The following is a 21,606-nucleotide window of genomic DNA, read 5'->3' on the forward strand; positions in this document are numbered from 1 at the left end:
AAAAGAGGTTCATGTTAAAATATAATGTAATTGATTTGCAGAGTCAGTGTGATACCTGGAAAATAAATGTGCTGAGCCGATACAGAACCTTGTAGAGCTGTGGTTGTGCCGTAGTTCAAAGAAACACTGCAGTTAAAACGGAAGGCTTTTTTTTAATGCCTGCCCATTAGCATCAAAGATTGTACAGTATTTATCGAGATTACTCAGGACTTCAAAGAAATGTTGCATTTTACCCACTGAAAATACATTTTACTCTGTGTTAAAATTAGAGGGTAAGTTACTCCTAGACCCCAAACCTTATCTGGAGCGCTGATGTAAGGTAATGTTTCTTTCTGAATGAACATGGTCCTTAGGGTTTGTCTCCGTTGTGAATTCACTGGTGTGTTTGAAGATGTCCTAACTTGTTGAAACTCTTCCCACAGTCAGAGCACTGGTACAATTTCTCTCCTGTGTGAGTTTGCTGGTGTGTTTTTTGAGGTTACTTAACTGACTAAAAATCTTCCCACAGTCAGAGCAGCGATACGGTTTCTCTCTTGTATGAATTCGCTGGTGTGTTTTCAGTGTTCCTGAATTTCTGAAACTCTTCCCACAGTCAGAGCAGCAATACGGTTTCTCTCCTGTGTGAATTCGCTCATGTTTTGTCAGGGTTCCTCTTTCTCTGAAACTCTTCCCACAGTCAGAGCAGCAATACGGTTTCTCTCCTGTATGAATTCGCTGGTGTTTATTCAGGGAGACTGCATGCCTGAAACTCTTCCCACAGTCAGAGCATAAATATGGTTTCTCTCCTGTGTGAATTCGCTGGTGTGTTTTCAGTTTTCCTGAATTTCTGAAACTCTTCCCACAGTCAGAGCATAAATATGGTTTCTCTCCTGTGTGAATTTGCTCATGTTTTGTCAGGGTTCCTCTTTCTCTGAAACTCTTCCCACAATCAGAGCAGCAATATGGTTTCTCTTCTGTGTGAGTTAACTGGTGTGTTTTCATGTTACTTAACTGACTGAAACTCTTCCCACAATCAGAGCAGCAATATGGTTTCTCTCCTGTGTGAATTCGCTGGTGTGTTTTCAGTTTTTCTGAAACTCTGAAACTCTTCCCACAGTCAGAGCAGCAATATGGTTTCTCTCCTGTATGAATTCGCTGGTGTGTTTTCAGTGTTCCTGAATTTCTGAAACTCTTCCCACAGTCAGAGCAGCAATACGGTTTCTCTCCTGTGTGAATTTGCTGGTGTGTTTTCAGGTTTCCTAAGCGACTGAAACTCTTCCCACAGTCAGAGCAGCAATACGGTTTCTCTCCTGTGTGAATTCGCTGGTGTCTTTTCAGATGATCTGACTGAATGAAACTCTTCCCACAGTCAGAGCAGCGATATGTTTTCTCTCCTGTGTGAATTTGCTGGTGTGTTTTCAGGTTTCCTAAGCGACTGAAACTCTTCCCACAGTCAGAGCAGCGATACGGTTTCTCTCCTGTGTGAATTCGCTGGTGTATTTTTAAACGTCCTAACTGGGTGAAACCTTTCCCACAGTCAGAATATTCACCACCGGCCGTCCTCTTAGCTGCTGGACTGGAACCTGGAAAATATGAACAAGAAAGACAGTAAGAGGGGCTGCTTGTAGGCTTAGGGTATGTGCCTGGGTGGTGGAGTGGATTAAAGCAGGGGTTCTCAATTTTTTTTACCCGAGGCCCACCTGTTCAGCTGCATCAGGCACTGCGGCCCACAATTAGCACTCCTGGGGAAAATGTTGAATTAAAAACATTTTCTATGTTTAAACCTGTTACATTATAAATAAAGCTAATCTAAACTGTCCTTTATTCATTTGAATAAATAATGTGACAGATGGAAATCACATAGAATATGCACAGAGTTAAAAATTCAGACTCCTGCAGCTGCCTTTTCTGTTCTTTATACTTTGCAAAACGTATTCTTTGGTGGCGGATTCGACATATTGTAATGTTATGAATACTGAACACACTTTTTACATCTGCCAGCAGAGCGATCACATGACCTCAACACCACCCTATTGTCAGAGCTCTCGCTCTACATCCCGCCTACAGGAAGGCAATCTGTTAGCTCTGATTTGTGAATTTCTGCTTTGATTGACAGGCCGCCGATACTCCCTTGCTACACTTTATTTTTCTATAATTACAGCTGCTGCCGACGCCTGCTTATCGTTATTAATAGAAAAAAACACATAGAATGTCATTGCACCCGCGGCCCGAAGGTGGTGCTGTTTGGAACCCCTGGATTAAAGTGTGTGCATTTTAGCTGTGGGGTTTGCTCTGGGTTACACCAGTTTAAAAATGCAAAGTTAAACATAAAGCCTTTCTGTGTGAAAGCAAAGTCAGTAAAGACTGATGCTGGTGAAACCGAGCCCTGGGATCAAAATCTGACTGTGAAGTTCTCCTGTAATGTTTCAGTTCTATTTCCCCTGACAAACCCTACAATATATCTTTCTCCTCAGCATTAGATTACAATGATATCTTTCTCATGATGGCATTGAGTTTTTTCTAATCTTGGGGTCTGTACAGATGCATACACTGAACTGCAGTGTAATCCGCATCAGCTGTCAATGATGTCCTTGGAGATTGGAACGGCTCCCTCCCTCTCTCTGTTTGGAATCATCTTGTTTATTGTTGTACAGATATACATCACGGTGCATTAGAAATGTGCAGCCCCATGCCATAGCATTACATTACACATGCAGGGTTTAGTGTTTTGTTAATTCAATTCTCTCCATTTATCATTCCTATAATTGAATCCCAACACAGTGGGTTTCAGGACTCCAGTATACAGACAGAAACACAAGCAGTTTATTTTATACAGTTACACAGACTGTAAATGCATCAGCAACCTACACTACAGACAAAAGTTTAGAAACACCTAGAATTTGAGGATGGCGACAATAAAAAATAAAAAAAATATGCAATGTGACATTGAAATCTAACATACTGTGCTATTACTGTGGCTTCCGGTGGACTTTTCCAATATAATTCAGTAGTTTCTTTGATTACATGATGCTAAATGAAAGGTCTAACTGATGTTTATATGTTTTTTTATTATGCCTCAATCCTACAATTGTAGGAGATGCAAAGCTTTTGTCCATAGCTGTAGAGCCCTGTCTAATCCAGCCCCTCTACAAACCAGCATTCTAATTCGGTATGATTTTGGGGTCCCGATCTAATCCCTATTGAAATGAATGGTGTGATCCCCTCTACAGTCCAGAGCCTGGCTATTCTGGAATCCGTCTGCCTAAATCAATGTATATCTGACTACAGCATAGGCTCATGTGATTTTTCTTTTTTATGTTTGAAACTGGTCTGTAAAACAAAACAAATACAAATCCAGTAATCCGTCGCGTATCTGACTGCGGTGGGACCAGAGTAAATACCATTTACTTTTAAAGTGTTCAAATAGATTAGTCATTTTTAGATCAGTATTCTGATTGGACAGGTTTTAAAAGTAATCTAACAAATCTGCTCCCTCCCTCTCAACCACACTGTGGATTTCACGCAATCTAGAATGACAATGTCACAGCTACTGGGAGTCACTCACCTGCTAGACTGCATTCTGAATGGGAGCGCCCGTCTTCCTTTCCACCTCCTTGCATGCTGTTGGGAGAGCCTTCCTCTCCAGCGCCTTGCTCTCTCACGCAGATTCTCTCCAGCACCACGCTACACTCCCGCAGGCGTACAGGCTCCAGCTCAGGGATGTTTGGTTTGAAGTCCTCAGATTCTTCCTTCCCTGGTTCCATGTGGTCAAACTCTACTTCAGGGGGCTCCTGTTTAATACAGTCAGTTTCCAGCACCTCTTCTTGTTTCACAGGAAGGTGTTCTTCTGTCTGGGGGATCTCCTGTTCATTATGCTCAGCTTTAATGTCAGAGACCTCTGGCTGGCTGCTGTCACATTGCATCTCACAGAGCTCCTGTTTAATGGGGAGGGAAGCCAGCCCAGAGAACTCCACTCTAATGGGGGCAGGTTCAAGTTCAGGGAACTCCTCTTTAATCTGGACAGAGTCCATCTTCACACTGTCCATGGCAGCACACGGGATTCTGTTTAGTAGCGGCTGAAAAAATAATTATGTATCAATTTAAATACAGTGTTATGAAGGGCATTCAAGGGACAAATGCAATCTGGCATTATAGCAGGAGTGGCTTTACTATTGAAGGAACACAGAATTTCTTGTAATAAATTTATAATATCATACAATTTTATCTGTTGAAAAAGTTTAACCCTTTGCGGACCAGGTCCAGCATTACAATTTTCCCTTTCTGGTCCGACATCATCAAGCGCAGGTCTCTAGTCGTTTTTTCTCAGGAAAAAGCAGAGAAAAGCTTTCAATGGCTGAGTGAGACCGATAGCAGCCGAAAAAAAAAAAGGAGGCGGATGTGAGCAATACAGATAGTCCCTTCAACACAGACATAACACGGACATAAACAAACAAGATAGCTGCTTCCGCATCCAGCGCTCAAAGAACATCATAGACATTTTCCAAGCTTGACGTTACAGTAATAAAATAATGCCAAATGCATACTGTGAGTTTCTATTGAAGCTACAGTAACACTGAAATCAAATTTCATTGACAGCACAATGAAAAGTATTATAAATGTAGTAGTACTGTGCATTTTATTAACAATACGGTTGTAAGAGAGCCTGCAGAAGGGCAGCAGGAGAGAGCCCTGCACACTATTAGCAGGGACAGGGCACAGCCCTGCTTGTATAGAGGCTTTGTATTATTAATAGAATGTACAAATATGACTGTATTATTAATAGAATGTATAAATATGACTATTATTAATAGAATGTACAAATATGACTGTATTATTAATAGAATGTATAAATATGACGGCGCAGCCTTGTGTTTTGTTTTGTATTTTTTAAAAATCTGATGTTTTGTTATTGTCTAAAAACTGCCCAGACTGACCCAGGGTCTGTTTTGTTTACTTTAGTGTTCGTGACTTTGTTTTGTTTTAACTGTTTGATTTCGCTCTGTGAGCAAGTGTTTTTGTTAAAATGTTTCTTTTTGTATTTATTTTTGTGTTTGTAAAGAAACACGACAATGTCAATTTAGTACATTGTCAATACAAACTGAACCGTGTCACGCTCAACACGGTCTGTTTCAAGAAGTCGGCAGCACTCAGCAAATCTAGATTTGCACTGTGGAAGAAAATCTCTCACCGGCATGGTTTGCAATTTTCATTATTCTTGATTTTTTTTTCTAACCGTAAAAAGTCTGAAATTAAAAAGATGTTATCCCAGAGGCGACTGGCTACTCTTGTAATGACGCTGCATGACTGTAAAATGACCAGCCCCTACGTAGAAAAATACGTAGTTCATTTACATTTGTTTAGAACATGTAGTTTAGGGCAGCAGTGTGGAGTAGTCGGGCAGCAGTGTGGAGTAGTGGTTAGGGCTCTGGACTCTTGACCGGAGGGTTGTGGGTTCAATCCCCAGTGGGGACACTGTTGCTGTACCCTTGAGCAAGGTACTTTATCTAGATTGCTCCAATAAAAACCCAACTGTAAAATGGGTAATTGTATGTAAAAATAATGTGATATCTTGTAACAATTGTAAGTCGCCCTGGATAAGGGCGTCTGCTAAGAAATAAATAATAATAATAATAATAATAATAATAATAATAATAGTTTATATATTGATCAAAATCAACGTGTGTACTCAGGGGCATGTGAAATAAACACCGCAATTGGGGAGACACATTAAACAAACAAAACAAAAAACCATATATATATATCTATATATATACACACACAATGTGTGTGGTGTGTGTTGATATGGTTATATAAATAAATAGCATTACACTCGCCATTTCAATGAAACTCCATACGCTGTGGAGCTTTTTATCACTGACACATCTTTCTGCAGTTGCAGCTGTAACAGGTAGCGCGGCCCAAAACACCTGTAGGTGGAATACATCAGGATACAGAAGTCCAGGTCATGTTCTTTACAGAGCTTCATGAGTTCTGACAAAGACATTGCATTGTCCGATTCCCGAGTGTTAAAACAGGCTCAATGTGGTGTACGAATAAATCACACTGCATTTCAGGAACTCTGCATTGAAGCTCTCGATTCAGCTTCACAAGTGCTTTCCCTTTAGTATATTAACAGTTTTCAGTTTAGCATAAAATAGCATCATTTTTAAAATGTGCGGTTTATCCACTAATTGTACTACTACAGCTGGACTCAAACATTAAAGGGACACACGCACCAGTCCTTAACTACACTTTATGATGAAATACGTTTAGTGTGTGAGTGTCAGTGACAGAAAGGGCAGAAATCAATATTTTGGAGATGATTATTGGAGGGGCCAGTGCCTCTGCATGTACTAAATATTTGAAGATGCACTAAATAGTGTGTTTCTGACCCAGATGGCCTTCCACACGTATGTGTGTGTGCGTGTACGCATGTGTGTGTATGCGAGTACTAAAAGCATATTGAACACCCGACAATGCCTTAATATTTTGTGTACAGATTAGTTTTGTTACTAAGGAATTTTACCGACTGTATTAAGTTATTTTTTAATTCTGTGAAGACCTTTTTACAATAAAGACCTTAAAATGTGCCCACATTATAGTTTAATGTAAGCTCAAGTTAAGTGAGTGCGGAGTGTCTCCATATCAAAGGCTGGACTCGCTGCGAGTGGTTCATTCTGACACAGCTTAACCTGTGCAAAATAACAATTGTCATATAAATATAAGGTTGCTTCAGCATTGATTTTATCACATCCCTGTGTTATTACAGAATGTCTAATTAATACTAATTAAAAAGCCCATTAATACTCACAATATACTGTAAAAAGCCTATCGTGCTGAAAAGCCTGTATAACAGGATATGTTATGTTAAAAAAGTCCCAGGTCGTGTTATTTTGCGGTACATGTTAAAACGTGGTACACCATGTACTGCGCGTGCCCGGGCTGTGCAAATAATTTTAGCTCAGAAAAAAAGTTAACGCCCATCTGAACAAATACAAAGTACTGTTCGACCTTTAAAGTTAATTTTAATATATATATATATATATATATATATATATATATATATAACCAATTCAGCAAATATGTGACTAACTGATGAGCAACAAATTGTGTTATCTAACATTGTAAACATGTACAATTTTGTGGGTGAACCACAGTTTGTCTTATTCCTAGTGATTTGTGCAGCAGTCAATCACAACACTGACAGCGTACCATTTTTTGACGTCACACGGATCAAGTTTTGGTACCAGTACCACATTCTGATGATGTACCACGTTCTGCACCTACACCGGCTTTCAGCCACTTCCTGTAGCGCGACACTCTAAATACCTTTTCTCAAAATAACGAAAACAACCGCGTCTGTATCATTTAGTTTAAAACAACCGCGTCTGTATCATTTAGTTTAAAACAACCGCGTCTGTATCATTTAGTTTAAAACAACCGCGTCTGTATCATTTAGTTTAAAACAACCGCGTCTGTATCATTTAGTTTAAAACAACCGCGTCTGTATCATTTAGTTTAAAACAACCGCGTCTGTATCATTTAGTTTAAAACAACCGCGTCTGTATCATTTAGTTTAAAACAACCGCGTCTACATCATTTAGTTTAAAACAACCGCGTCTGTATCATTTAGTTTAAAACAACCGCGTCTGTATCATTTAGTTTAAAACAACCGCGTCTGTATCATTTAGTTTAAAACAACCGCGTCTACATCATTTAGTTTAAAACCGCCTCTGTATCATTTAGTTTAAAACAACCGTGTCTACATCATTTAGTTTAAAACCGCGTCTGTATCATTTAGTTTAAAACAACCGCGTCTATATCACTTAGTTTAAAACAACCGCGTCTGTATCATTTAGTTTTAAACAACCGCATCTGTATCATTTAGTTTAAAACAACCGCGTCTGTATCATTTAGTTTAAAACAACCGCGTCTATATCATTTAGTTTAAAACAACCGCGTCTACATCATTTAGTTTAAAACAACCGCGTCTGTATCATTTAGTTTAAAACAACCGCGTCTGTATCATTTAGTTTAAAACAACCGCGTCTACATTATTTAGTTTAAAACAACCGCGTCTGTATCATTTAGTTTAAAACAACCGCGTCTGTATCATTTAGTTTAAAACAACCGCGTCTATATCATTTAGTTTAAAACAACCGCGTCTGTATCACTTAGTTTAAAACAACCGCGTCTCTATCATTTAGTTTAAAACAACCGCGTCTACATCATTTAGTTTAAAACAACCGCGTCTGTATCATTTAGTTTAAAACAACCGCGTCTGTATCATTTAGTTTAAAACAACCGCGTCTGTATCATTTAGTTTAAAACAACCGCGTCTATATCATTTAGTTTAAAACAACCGCGTCTATATCATTTAGTTTAAAACAACCGCGTCTACATCATTTAGTTTGAAACAACCGCGTCTGTATCATTTAGTTTAAAACAACCGCGTCTGTATCATTTAGTTTAAAACAACCGCGTCTGTATCATTTAGTTTAAAACAACCGCGTCTACATCATTTAGTTTAAGGCATCTGCAGTTAAAATAAATAAATAAATAATAAAATAGAGTAATCAAGAACATTATGTTTTATAAAGTCATTAACACAGACAGACGTGCTTATCTCTCAGCGCGCAATGCGTTTCCATGTAGTTTATATTCAATATGAATCTACAATCACGTGTAGTTTCGTACAGTATCTGTTCAGTTCAGTCGGGATTTATCCCAGACACTAGGAGAGCATCGAGAGGTTGCGCGCATCCGAGTTCAGCAGGTTAAACCACATCAACACCGCGCTGACATTACTAGCTACCCATGACGAGAACATCACATACCTGCGCTGCACAGAAACACTGACCGGCTGAAAAACCCGCGGCTAACAGCAAAACACCACTGCGTCGAGAACAACCAAACACCAATTAAAAACAACAACATGGAACTTACTTTCTTTTTTTTATCGTCCTCGCCTTGTCAAGTGGCGCGCAACAAAATGTTAAATAAATTCAAAACAACTCTGCGGAGCTCAATCTTTTTTCTTTTAAATTTCTGGCGTTTGTTTGTTGTTGTTGTTGTTCTCTTTGAAAAGACGCGGAGGTATGACGCAGCCCCGGTTTTGGGGATGGAACTGCTTAACAGTCTCGCGTTTTGATTGGTTCTTGTCTGTCGGAGGAATATGACGTCAACACATTCTGATGAGAGAGAGAGCATGCTGGGCTGAATCAGGCCAATACCCACTATTGATTAATATCCAAAAAAGAGAAGCCTCTTGTGACGCGTCCGCGTCTCCGCCCACTTTCTGACACAGTCACAGTGCAAGAGAGCTGAACAGCATTTTGACCATTTAAATCTCAAGCTCTAGAGCGATACACAAAACAGTAAATTACACAGGGACTCATAATGAAAGGTTAAGGTTTCGATCTGAATGAACATGGGCTTCGTCTCTGGTGTGATTTCAGAGCTCCTGCCTGACGGAAGTGCTTGCCACAGTCAGAGCACCAATACGGTTTCTCTCCTGTATGAGTTCGTTGGTGTACTCGAAGGTCATTTTTAGTACGGAAACTCTTCCCACAGTCAGAGCAGTGATACGGTTTCTCTCCTGTGTGAATTCGTTGGTGTGTATGAAGATTGGTTTTAAAACGGAAACTCTTTCCACAGTCAGAGCAGCAATATGGTTTCTCTCCTGTATGAATTCGCTGGTGTGCCTTCAGGGATACTGTGTGACTGAAACTCTTCCCACAGTCAGAGCAGATATATGGTTTCTCTCCAGTGTGAATTCGCTGGTGTGTTTTCATGTCTCCTGACTGACTGAAACTCTTCCCACAGTCAGAGCAGCAATACGGTTTCTCTCCTGTATGAATTCGCTGGTGTGTTTTCAGGGATTCTGTGTGGCTGAAACTCTTCCCACAGTCAGAGCAGATATATGGTTTCTCTCTAGTGTGAATTCGCTGGTGTTTTTTCAAGGCTCCTGACTGACTGAAACTCTTCCCACAGTCAGAGCAGCAATACGGTTTCTCTCCTTTGTGAATTCGCTGGTGTGTTTTCAGGTACCCTGAAAAACTGAAACTCTTCCCACAGTCAGAGCAGCAATACAGGCTATATCCTAGATGAATTTGCTGGTGTGCTTTCAGGGCTCCTCTGTAACTGAAACTCATCCCACAGTCAGAGCAGCAAAATGGTTTCTCTCCAGTGTGAATTCGTTGGTGTTTTTTCATGTCTCCTGACTGATTGAAACTCATCCCACAGTCAGAGCAGCAAAATGGTTTCTCTCCTGTGTGAATTCGCTGGTGTCTTATTAGGGTTCCTGAACCACTGAAATTCTTTCCACAGTCAGAGCAGCTATACAGTTTCTCTCCTGTATGAATTCGCTGGTGTGTTTTCAGGTTTCCTAACTGGGTGAAACCTTTCCCACAGTCAGGATATTCTCCACCGCCCGCCCTCGCTTTAGCTGCTGGACTGGAACCTGGAAAATATGAACAGGAAAGAAAGTAAGAGGGACTGCTTGTAGGCTTAGGGCATGTGGCTAGGTGGTGAAGTGGATTAAAGTATGTGCATTTTATCTGTGGGGTTTGCTCTGGGTTACACCAGTTTAAAAATGCAAAGTTAAACTTAAAGCCTTTATGTGTGAAAGCAAAGTCAGTAAAGACTGATGCTGGTGAAACCGATCCCTGGGATCAAAATCTGAGTTTGAAGTTCTCCTGTAATGTTTCAGATCTATTGCCCCTGACAAACCCAGATTACAATTATATCAGCATTAGATTACAATTATATCTCTCTCATCATGGTATTTTATGACCTCCTTTTCTCTCCCTACTCCTCCCCCTCCTCTGATCTCTCTATCTCTGTTCCTCTGGAATCTACCACACTCTCTCCCTCTTCCTCCGCTAAGAACCTCGGAGTCACCCTGGACCCCTGCCTCTCTTATTCCCAGCACATCTCCACTCTGGCACGCACTTGCCGATTCTTCCTGAGCAACATCAGAAGATTCCGACCCTTCCTCACCAACTACGCCACCCAGCTCCTGGTCCAGGCCCTGGTACTCTCCCGCCTAGACTACCACCACCCGTCCGCTCAGCTCATCCAGAACTCCACTGCTCGCCTGGTGTTCTCTCTGCCTCGCTTCTCCCACGCAACTCCACTACTCCGCTCACTCCACTGGCTCCCGATCATCGCTCGCATCCAGTTCAAGACTCTTGTACTCGCCTACAGATGCCTTGAGCAGACTGCACCCAGCTACCTCCAGACCCTCATCTCTCCCTACACCCCCACTCGACCTCTCCGCTCCGCCTGCACTAGAAGACTGGCTCTACCTCCTCTACGCAGCAGAGCAAAGTAGCCAAGACTGAAAAAGTATGGTGCTGTGAAGGTGAGTACTTTTAGTAGATTATATTTTAACAGTAGTTGCACGTAGTCTATACAGTACAAATACAAAGCAAACATGCGTACACAACCTACAGAAACACACACTGTGCACAACAACTGCACAAAGTGTTTCATGTTACAAAAAGTGCAAACAGAAACAAACAGAAACACAACAGCTGTATTGCTGGTTTCTCAGCTTCTTGTAATAACTTGTTACTTCTAAGCTGCCGTGCAGAAGGCTGTCTGTCAAGGAAATACCAAAAAAAAAAAAAAAAGCTTATTACTGCGTTGAGAATACCTCGTTTAAATATGGATGCTTGTTTTCACTGCATTGCCTCATGTACAGCTAACCATAGATATTCTATTTATTTCTATTCTTTTAAATAGAATATCTTTGAGCTAACCTTGAAAGATTTTGCGGTACGACAAAGGTCAAACGGCATTCAAACATTGAAACTCAAGACACTACTGAAACCATCTTTAAAAACGTAGCAATGTTCTGTAAAAGTGCTGGCTGCAAAACGGAAGCAGACAAAAAGTTTTTTTTGAAAACAAGCTTGCGCAACAAATTCAGCGACATTTTCAAGTTTTGTAAACCTTTTAAAATGATGTTGACATACTCTTGAAAAGGAACGTGCAATTTCCATATTTTGCTGCCTTTAAATCAATAAATCGTACACACGGGAGGCAACCCTAAAATTTCTAATACTACATCGAAAAAATGATGACGTTTTAAAACCAGATACCTTCAAATTATTAGTAAATTGTAACATCATGTATGCCACTAACTCAAAAGAGCCAACAGTGAGAGACCCTGAATGCAGCAAGATGCACCTGAATCCTCATGCAGGTACAGTACGAGCACGTGAAGGTCTTTCTATGGGAATGGGTTAAACAGGCTTGTGATAATAACAGGTGAAGAGTTTGCTGAAGCATTACTGTGTTTATTACACTGTGTATGTACAGTAACACAGTTGTTTAGTGTTCAGATAGTTTTGTCATTTTACCTTTAGGTCAGTATTCAATGTTTTACAGTAACTCTCTAATCCGGCACCACTTTCCAGTCCCAAGCGATGCCGGATTGGACAGGTTTTAAAGTAATCTAACTAATATGCTCCCTCTCTTTCAACCACACTGTGGATTTCACGCAATCTAGAATGACAATGTCACAGCTACTGGGAGTCACTCACCTGCTAGACTGCATTCTGAATGGGAGCGCCCGTCTTCCTTTCCACCTCCTTGCGTGCTGTTGGGAGAGCCTTCCTCTCCAGCGCCTTGCTCTCTCACGCAGATTCTCTCCAGCACCACGCTACACTCCCGCAGGCGTACAGGCTCCAGCTCAAGGATGTTTGGTTTGAAGTCCTCAGATTCTTCCTTCCCTGGTTCCATGTGGTCAAACTCTACTTCAGGGGGCTCCTGTTTAATACGGACAGTTTCCAGCACCTCTTCTTGTTTAACAGGAAGGGGTTCTTCTGTCTGGGGGATCTCCAATTCATTGTGCTCAGCTTTAATCTCAGAGACCTCTGGCTGACTGCTGTCACATTGCATCTCACAGAGCTCCTGTTTAATGGGGAGGGAAGCCAGCCCAGAGAACTCCACTCTAATGGGGGCAGGTTCAAGTTCAGAAAACTCCTCTTTAATCTGGACAGATTCCATCTTCACACTGTCCATGGCAGCAGACCGGATTCTGTTTAGTAGCTGCTGAAAAAATAATTATGTATCTATTTAAATACAGTGTTATGAAGGGCATTCAAGGGACAAATGCAATCTGGCATTATAACAGGAGTGGCTTTACTATTGAAGGAACACAGAATTTCTTTTAATAAATTTATAATATCATAGGATTTTATCTGTTGAAAAAGTTTAACCCTTTGCGGACCAGGTCCAGCATTACAATTTTCCCTTTCCGGTCCGACATCATCAAAAAGACGTCAAGCGCAGGTCTCTAGTCATTTTTTCTCAGGAAAAAGCAGAGAAAAGCTTTCAATGGCTGAGTGAGACCGATAGCAGCCGAAAAAAAAAAAAGGAGGCGGATCTGTACAGATAGTCAGATAGATAGTCCCTTCAACACAGACATAACACGGACATAAACAAACAAGATACCTGCTTCCGCATCCAGCGCTCAAAGAATATCACAGACATTTGCCAAGCTTGACGTTACAGTAATAAAATAATGCCAAATGCATACTGTGAGTTTCTACTGAAGCTACAGTAACACTGAAATCAAATTTCATTGACAGTACAATGAAAAGTATTATAAATGTAGTAATACTGTGCATTTTATTGACAATACGGTTGTAAGAGAGCCTGCAGCAGGGCAGCAGGAGAGAGCCCTGCACACTATTAGCGGGGGCAGGGCACAGCCCTGCTTGTATAGAGGCTTTGTATTACTAATAGAATGTATAAATATGACTGTATTATTAATAGAATGTATAAATATGACTGTATTATTAATAGAATGTATAAATATGACTATTATTAATAGAATGTATAAATATGACTGTATTATTAATAGAATGTATAAATATGACGGCGCAGCCTTGTGTTTTGTTTTGTATTTTAAAAAAATCCGATGTTTTGTTATTGTCTAAAAATTGCATTGTCCGATTCCCGAGTGTTAAAACAGGCTCAATGTGGTGTACGAATAAATCACACTGCATTTCAGGAACTCTGCATTGAAGCTATCGATTCAGCTTCACAAGTGCTTTCCCTTTAGTATATTAACAGTTTTCAGTTTAGCATAAAATAGCATCATTTTTAAAATGTGCGGTTTATCCACTAATTGTACTACTACAGCTGGACTCAAACATTAAAGGGACACACGCGCCAGTCCTTAACTGCACATTATTATTATTACTTATTTCTTATTGGGGGGGGGGGGGGGGGACGGGACATGTGCAAACCAAGTACACACACGTCCATAACTGCACTTTATGAGGAAATACGTTTAGTGTGTGAGTGTCAGTGACAGAAAGGGCAGAAATCAATATTTTGGAGATGATTATTGGAGGGGCCAGTGCCTCTGCATGTACTAAATATTTGAAGATGCACTAAATAGTGTGTTTCTGACCCGGACGGCCTTCCACACGTGTGTGTGTGTGTGTGTGCGCGTGTGTGTGTATGCGAGTACTAAAAGCATATTGAACACCCGACAATGCCTTAATATTTTGTGTACAGATTAGTTTTGTTACTAAAGAAGTTTACTGACTGTATTAAGTTATTTTTTTTAATTCTGTGAAGACCTTTTTGCAATAAAGACCTTAAAATGTGCCCACATTATAGTTTAATGTAAGCTCAAGTTAAGTGAGTGCGGAGTGTCTCCATATCAAAGGCTGGACTCGCTGCGAGTGGTTCATTCAGACACAGCTTAAACTGTGCAAAATAACAAATGTTATATAAGGTTGCTTCAGCATTGTTTTTGCCACATCCCTGTGTTATTACAGAATGTCTATCCATGTGGAAAAGCCCATTAATATTCGCTATATACTGTAAAAAGCCTATCGTGCTGAAAAGCCTGTATAACAGTAAATGTTATGTTAAAAAAGTCCCAGGTCGTGTTATTTTGCGGTACATGTTAAAACGTGGTACTCCATGTACTGCGCTTGCCCGGGCTGTGCAAATAATTTTAGCTCAGAAAACAAGGAAACGCTCATCTGAACAAATGATACTGTTGGCCTCTAAAGTTCATTTTAATAGGAGGCTGTGTGGTCCAGTGGTTAAAGAAAAGGGCTTGTAACCAGGAGGTCCCCGGTTCAAATCCCACCTCAGCCACTGACTCATTTTGTGACCCTGAGCAAGTCACTTAACCTCCTTGTGCTCCGTCTTTCGGGTGAGACATAAATGTAAGTGACTCTGCAGCTGATGCATAGTTCACACACCCGAGTCTCTGTAAGTCGCCTTGGATAACGGCGTCTGCTAAATAAACAAATAATAATAATATAATTGTTTTTTTTTTTTTTTACCAATTCAACAAATATATGACTAACTGATGAGCAACAGCTTCTGTTATCTAACATTGTAAATATGTAGGATTCTGTGTGTAAACTACTTTGTCTTGTTCCTAGTGATTTGTGCAGCAGTCAATCACAACACTGACAGCGTACCATTTTTTGACGTCACACGGATCAAGTTTTGGTACCAGTACCACATTCTGATGATGTACCACTTTCTGTAGCGCGACACTCTAAATACCTTTTGTCAAAATAACGTAACACAACCGCGTCTATCATTTACTTTATGGCTTCTGCAGTTAATAAATAAATACAATTTGTAAAAAATAAAACAGAGTAATCAAGAACATTATGTTTTATAAAGTCATTAACACAGACAGACGTGCTTATCTCTCAGCGCGCAATGCGTTTCCATGTAGTTTATATTCAATATGAATCTACAATCACGTGTAGTTTCGTACAGTATCTGTTCAGTTCAGTCGGGATTTATCCCAGACACTAGGAGAGCATCGAGAGGTTGCGCGCATCCGAGTTCAGCAGGTTAAACCACATCAACACCGCGCTGACATTACTAGCTACCCATGACGAGAACATCACATACCTGCGCTGCACAGAAACACTGACCGGCTGAAAAACCCGCGGCTAACAGCAAAACACCACTGCGTCGAGAACAACCAAACACCAATTAAAAACAACAACATGGAACTCACTTTTTATTATTTATCGTCCACGCCTTGTCAAGTGGTGCGCAACAAAATGTTAAATAAATTAAAAACAACTCTGCGGAGCGCAATCTTTTTTCTTTTAAATTTCTATCGTTTGTTGTTGTTCTCTTTGAAAAGACGCGGAGGTATGACGCAGCCCCGGTTTTGGGGATGGAACTGCTTAACAGTCTCGCGTTTTGATTGGTTCTTGTCTGTCGGAGGAATATGACGTCAACACGAGTGGGGAAAGCTTAGAGTCATTTTAACATGCCTGCAAGCTCACTGCACTGACCCCCACTGATGCGAACACAAACCAGCTTCAGGTCAACACTGCTTACCAGCCTCCAAGCAGAGTAAAACAAATTATAAAACAAACCAAAAACTCCTATCTGAAACATTGGGACATAGAAACAAAATCCCCAAATAAACTGGATTGCTATCGGGCACTAAAAAGAAACTATCCCTTAGCAGAGTATCTCTCCACTGTCAGAGATACGAAGCAGAGACAGATCCTGACCAAGTACAGGCTCAGTGACCACAGCCTGGCCATAGAGACAGGCAGACACAGGCAGACCTGGCTACCCAGAAAATGCCCATCCACTTTTTCCAAACATGGCAGACCCAGAAAAACTGTCTGTACTCCTGGGGTAGGGACACACAGCCCCCCTGTCTGTACTCCTGGGGGAGGGACACACAGTCCCCCTGGGGGAGGGACACACAGCCCCCATGTCTGTACTCCTGGGGGAGGGACACACAGCCCCCCTGGCTGCCCAATACGTAGCCACCTGCCACAACCAAAGGGGCATGCAGTGACACTCTGCATGAGGAGCATAACTTGGGAGGAGAGGAAATGCATTACTTGTAGCCACTGTATTTTTATATATATATATATATATATATATATATATATATATATATATATATATACAGACGTGCTCAAATTTGTTGGTACCCTTACAGCTCATTGAAATAATGCTTCATTCCTCCTGAAAAGTGATGAAATTAAAAGCTATTTTATCATGTATACTTGCATGCCTTTGGTATGTCATAGAATAAAGCAAAGAAGCTGTGAAAAGAGATGAATTATTGCTTATTCTACAAAGATATTCTAAAATGGCCTGGACACATTTGGTGGTACCCCTTAGAAAAGATAATAAATAATTGGATTATAGTGATATTTCAAACTAATTAGTTTCTTTAATTAGTATCACACACGTCTCCAATCTTGTAATCAGTCATTCAGCCTATTTAAATGGAGAAAAGTAGTCACTGTGCTGTTTGGTATCATTGTGTGCACCACACTGAACATGGACCAGAGAAAGCAAAGGAGAGAGTTGTCTGAGGAGATCAGAAAGAAAATAATAGACAAGCATGGTAAAGGTAAAGGCTACAAGCCCATCTCCAAGCAGCTTGATGTTCCTGTGACAACAGTTGCAAATATTATTAAGAAGTTTAAGGTCCATGGAACTGTAGCCAACCTCCCTGGGCGTGGCCGCAAGAGGGAAATCGACCCCAGAGTGAACAGAAGGATAGTGCGAATGGTAGAAAAAGAACCAAGGATAACTGCCAAAGAGATACAAGCTGAACTCCAAGGTGAAGGTACGTCAATTTCTTATCGCACCATCCATCGCTTTTTGAGCGAAAGTGGGCTCCATGGAAGAAGACCCAGGAGGACTCCACTTTTGAAAGAAAAACATAAAGCCAGACTGTAAATTGGTAAAATGCATATTGACAAGCCACAATCCTTCTGGGAGAATGTCCTTTGGACAGATGAGTCAAAACTGGAGCTTTTTGGCAAGTCACATCAGCTCTATGTTCACAGACGAAAAAAACGAAGCTTTCAAAGAAAAGAACACCATACCTACAGTGAAGCATGGAGGAGGCTCGGTTATGTTTTGGGGCTGCTTTGCTGCGCCTGGCACAGGGTGCCTTGAATCTGTGCAGGACACAATGAAATCTCAAGACTATCAAGGCATTCTGGAGCGAAACGTACTGCCCAGTGTCAGAAAGCTCTGTCTCAGTCGCAGGTCATGGGTCCTCCAACAGGATCATGACCCAAAACACACAGCTAAAAGCACCCAAGAATGGATAAGAACAAAACATTGGACTATTCTGAAGTGGCCTTCTATGAGTCCTGATCTGAATCCTATCAAACATCTATGGAAAGAGCTGAAACTTGCAGTCTGGAGAAGGCACCCATCAAACCTGAGACAGCTGGAGCAGTTTGCTCAGGAAGAGTGGGCCAAACTACCTGTTAACAGGTGCAGAAGTCTCATTGAGAGCTACAGAAAACGTTTGATTGCAGTGATTGCCTCTAAAGGTTGTGCAACAAAATATTAGGTTAGCGGTCCCATCTTTTTTGTCCATGCCAGTTTCATTTGTTTGCTTATTTACAATATTATGTTGAATAAAAAATCAAAAGCAAAGTCTGATTTCTATTAAATATGGAATAAACAATGGTGGATGCCAATTACTTTTGCCAGTTTCAATTTATTTCAGAGAAAATTGTGCATTCTTTGTTTTTTGTGGAGGGGTACCAACAAATTTGAGCACGTCTGTATATATATATATATATAAAAATAATACAGTGGCTCCTCATGCAGAGTGTCACTGCATGCCCCTTTGGTTGTGGCAGGCGGCTATGTATATATATATATATATATATATATATATATATATATATATATACACACTCTGAGCACAGTATTACACTCAGGGGAGATGTTCAGGAGGACATAAAGATGTTTCGGACTTCTGTAAGTGGATCGTTCGTGCACTGGGCTTGCAACGTATCCAGATGAATTTTAATAATCCAGAAATTCACACAGACTCATTCGATTTGAAGTTTTAATGAATCAGAGTAGTATTAGTACCCCTTCGGTTTATTAACTGCTAAAAAATGGATTGAGTAGTTACAGACTACGTAGAATCCCAGCTGACAGGCAACCTGGGCAGTCCAGTGCCTTAACAGGTGTTAGCATTAATACTTCAATACATTTATGATTACAACATGTTTTGCCCTAAGGCTACACATGCATAAAACTAAAGATGGCCACAGCTCCTGTCTCTCAAGTCAACAACATTCTTAAAACACCCGGCAACTCCCTCCATAAAATGAATTAGCAATCATCCCCTAGTCCATCTCTCCTACATCTCCGAAATATGCAAGGTGAACTTTTGAACTGATGTTATTCTTTCTTGGTACCAGAGAGTTCCTAAACACAGCATGCATGTGAATACAGTACAAGTATATGAAGAATACATAGAAAGATGTGTTTAATATGTAACACCTACTTTGGTGTAATTATTCCCAATCCTTGGGTCAAAATATATATGCACATATATATCCCTTTTAACATCAAAAGACATCCTCCTTATTTGATTGGCTTTATTACATGTATAGATGTGGTTTAACAATTAACTAAAACATATTGGATAGGGGCTGGTAGAAGGCTCATAGCAAACTTCAATGCAGGCAACTATATATCCAAGCATTCTCACTTAAATCCAGTCTATCAGAAACATAGTCAAACTATAACAGTCTCATTGTAGCCATTCAGTGCTTTAAAAACATGACCTCTCTCTGTTTTTTTCTTACAAAAATCCTGTTCAGGTAAGTTCTGAACCACCTGCTTCTCTATCAAGGTCATCCATCATTGATAGAAGACTCTTTTGTAAGCATCTTCTCAGACGTATGGCATTCCATGGTCCTATGCTATGGCCTCCCTCATTTGTTCCTAGAGATATTTCTTATGTGTAATAGATAAACCTTGGATTCCAAACCTCCAAACTTCACCCTCTGCCTGGTACTATAAACAAGCACGGGTTACCAAGATGAATTACCTTCTTTGTTGCAAGCTTGCGGTATGCCTGACACAGACTGGTATCATTCTATTCTGATGAATAATAATAATCTTCAGTAATTCTGATTATCACAAGTCTGTTCCGAATGCATACTGTCAGTTTGTACTGAAGTTACAGTAACACTGAAATCAAATTTCAATTACAGTACAGTGAAAAGTATTATAAATGTAAAAGTACTGTGCATTTTATTGAAAACACGGTTGTAAGTGAACTTTTAAGAAGTGTATATTGCAAATGAACTGCAGTTGAAATGTGCATGTCCCAGCTGCTGTGCTCATTCCTCAGGGTGTGTCTCATAGTGCTCCCAGATTCAGGCACATTCTGATCACAGGCATTTTTAAAGCACAGAAGCAAGGCGTCCTCAGCATCAGGTATTGAGCAAATCAGAAACGCTGACGACTTGCATCCAGTTTGCTGTTCACAGGCCTGTATTATTGTATCCCGTTATTTCAGAACGGTTTTCAAAGTGCTTGTGGGAATGTTGAAATCTGCAGCAGCATCTTTCTTTTTCTTGTACGGTGCTGCATTATCCATCGCTTTCAGCACCTCCACTTGTCTTCAAGGAGCGCACGTATTTGTGTGAGCAGCATGGCAACTCGAAATGCATCATGGGAACTGAAGTCCCCAAATGGCACTAAAATACAGAACAGAGATGCTAATGTGGATGCAAGTGAATACATTTCCCACAATCCTTTACACTCAGCTGTTTGAACTAGGATGTTTTATTTTATTCACATTTCTTCCCTGGGAAGGCTCCAAAATAATTTGCATCTGTGTTAAATTAACTTGTATTAAGAAATTATTTACAGTAAGCAATACCGAATGCAGATCTAGTAGTAAGCGTGGCACTGACTCCTCATAATGTGGATGTTGCAGAATGTTTGTGTGTGAAAGCATGTGTTGCATCGGTATGTATTTATGTGTACGAATGGTAAATAAATCCCTTGCAAAATCTATACCCAGCCCCGATGCTTATTCCCATTACCACACTGCATTGTATATTATCCTGTGCTCTGTAATCTACAGACCCCCCTTGCTGATTCCATTACCACACTGCATTGTATATTATCCTGTGCTCTGTAATCTACAGACCCCCCATGCTGATTCCATTACCACACTGCATTGTATATTATCCTGTGCTCTGTAATCTACAGACCCCCCATGCTGATTCCATTACCACACTGCATTGTATATTATCCTGTGCTCTGTAATCTACAGACCCCCCATGCTGATTCCATCAATTATTTCCAAATTAGCTCAAGATCCAGAAAATGAAACCCAGTGGAACAATAACACCACGACACTGTTCTATAGATGATCCATTTTATCAAAGTGAGTTCAGTGATACGCTACAAAAGGAAGAAAGAACACGTGTATCACAATAATCACAACTTGAAGTTAAGCAATGGATAATATTCAGGTACTATTTCAGATGCAATGGAAAATATCAATGATAAGTAAAAGCAACCATTCGCTCAATCATCTATATTTGTCATTCTATAATAATAATAATAATAATAATAATAATAATAATAATAATAACAATAATGTTCTTGTGTCAATAAGCAAAATAGCATGAATAAGATATGCAAGTAGAATTGTTTGAATATACAGTATAAGAGCCAGGAAAGAAATATAATCTCAGTAAATTCAAATAGGATATTACGAAATCGTAATTCATTCTTTAGCAATCTGTTGTTTATTTATATATCTTTCAGTTAGAATCCACGGCCCTTAAACTGAACACC

The 21,606-nt window shown here is 40.2% G+C and overlaps 2 protein-coding genes across 2 annotated transcripts in view; both read right to left on the bottom strand.

Moving 5' to 3' along the window:
• LOC131709037 (zinc finger protein 616-like) overlaps positions 1–16,697 on the bottom strand; it is a 32,355-nt gene extending 15,658 nt beyond the window's left edge. The window contains exons 1-3 of the mRNA XM_059010647.1: positions 16,001–16,697; positions 3,545–4,055; positions 483–1,562 (exon numbers count right to left, since the gene is read on the bottom strand). Coding sequence (XP_058866630.1) covers positions 483–1,562; positions 3,545–4,025 — 1,561 coding nt within the window. The 5' untranslated portion in view covers positions 4,026–4,055; positions 16,001–16,697. The remainder of the gene's footprint in view (positions 1–482; positions 1,563–3,544; positions 4,056–16,000) is intronic.
• On the bottom strand, positions 8,710–13,772 carry LOC131709123 (zinc finger protein 883-like). The gene is made up of 2 exons (XM_059011066.1): positions 12,531–13,772; positions 8,710–10,441 (listed from the first exon to the last, which is right to left on the bottom strand). Exons 1-2 carry the CDS (start codon positions 13,009–13,011, stop codon positions 9,387–9,389), a joined length of 1,536 nt encoding a protein of 511 aa, XP_058867049.1. The 5' UTR covers positions 13,012–13,772; the 3' UTR covers positions 8,710–9,386.
• Positions 16,698–21,606: the final 4,909 nt, after the last annotated feature.

This window comes from Acipenser ruthenus, chromosome 41 (genome assembly GCF_902713425.1).
Source record: "Acipenser ruthenus chromosome 41, fAciRut3.2 maternal haplotype, whole genome shotgun sequence".
NCBI lineage: Eukaryota > Metazoa > Chordata > Actinopteri > Acipenseriformes > Acipenseridae > Acipenser > Acipenser ruthenus.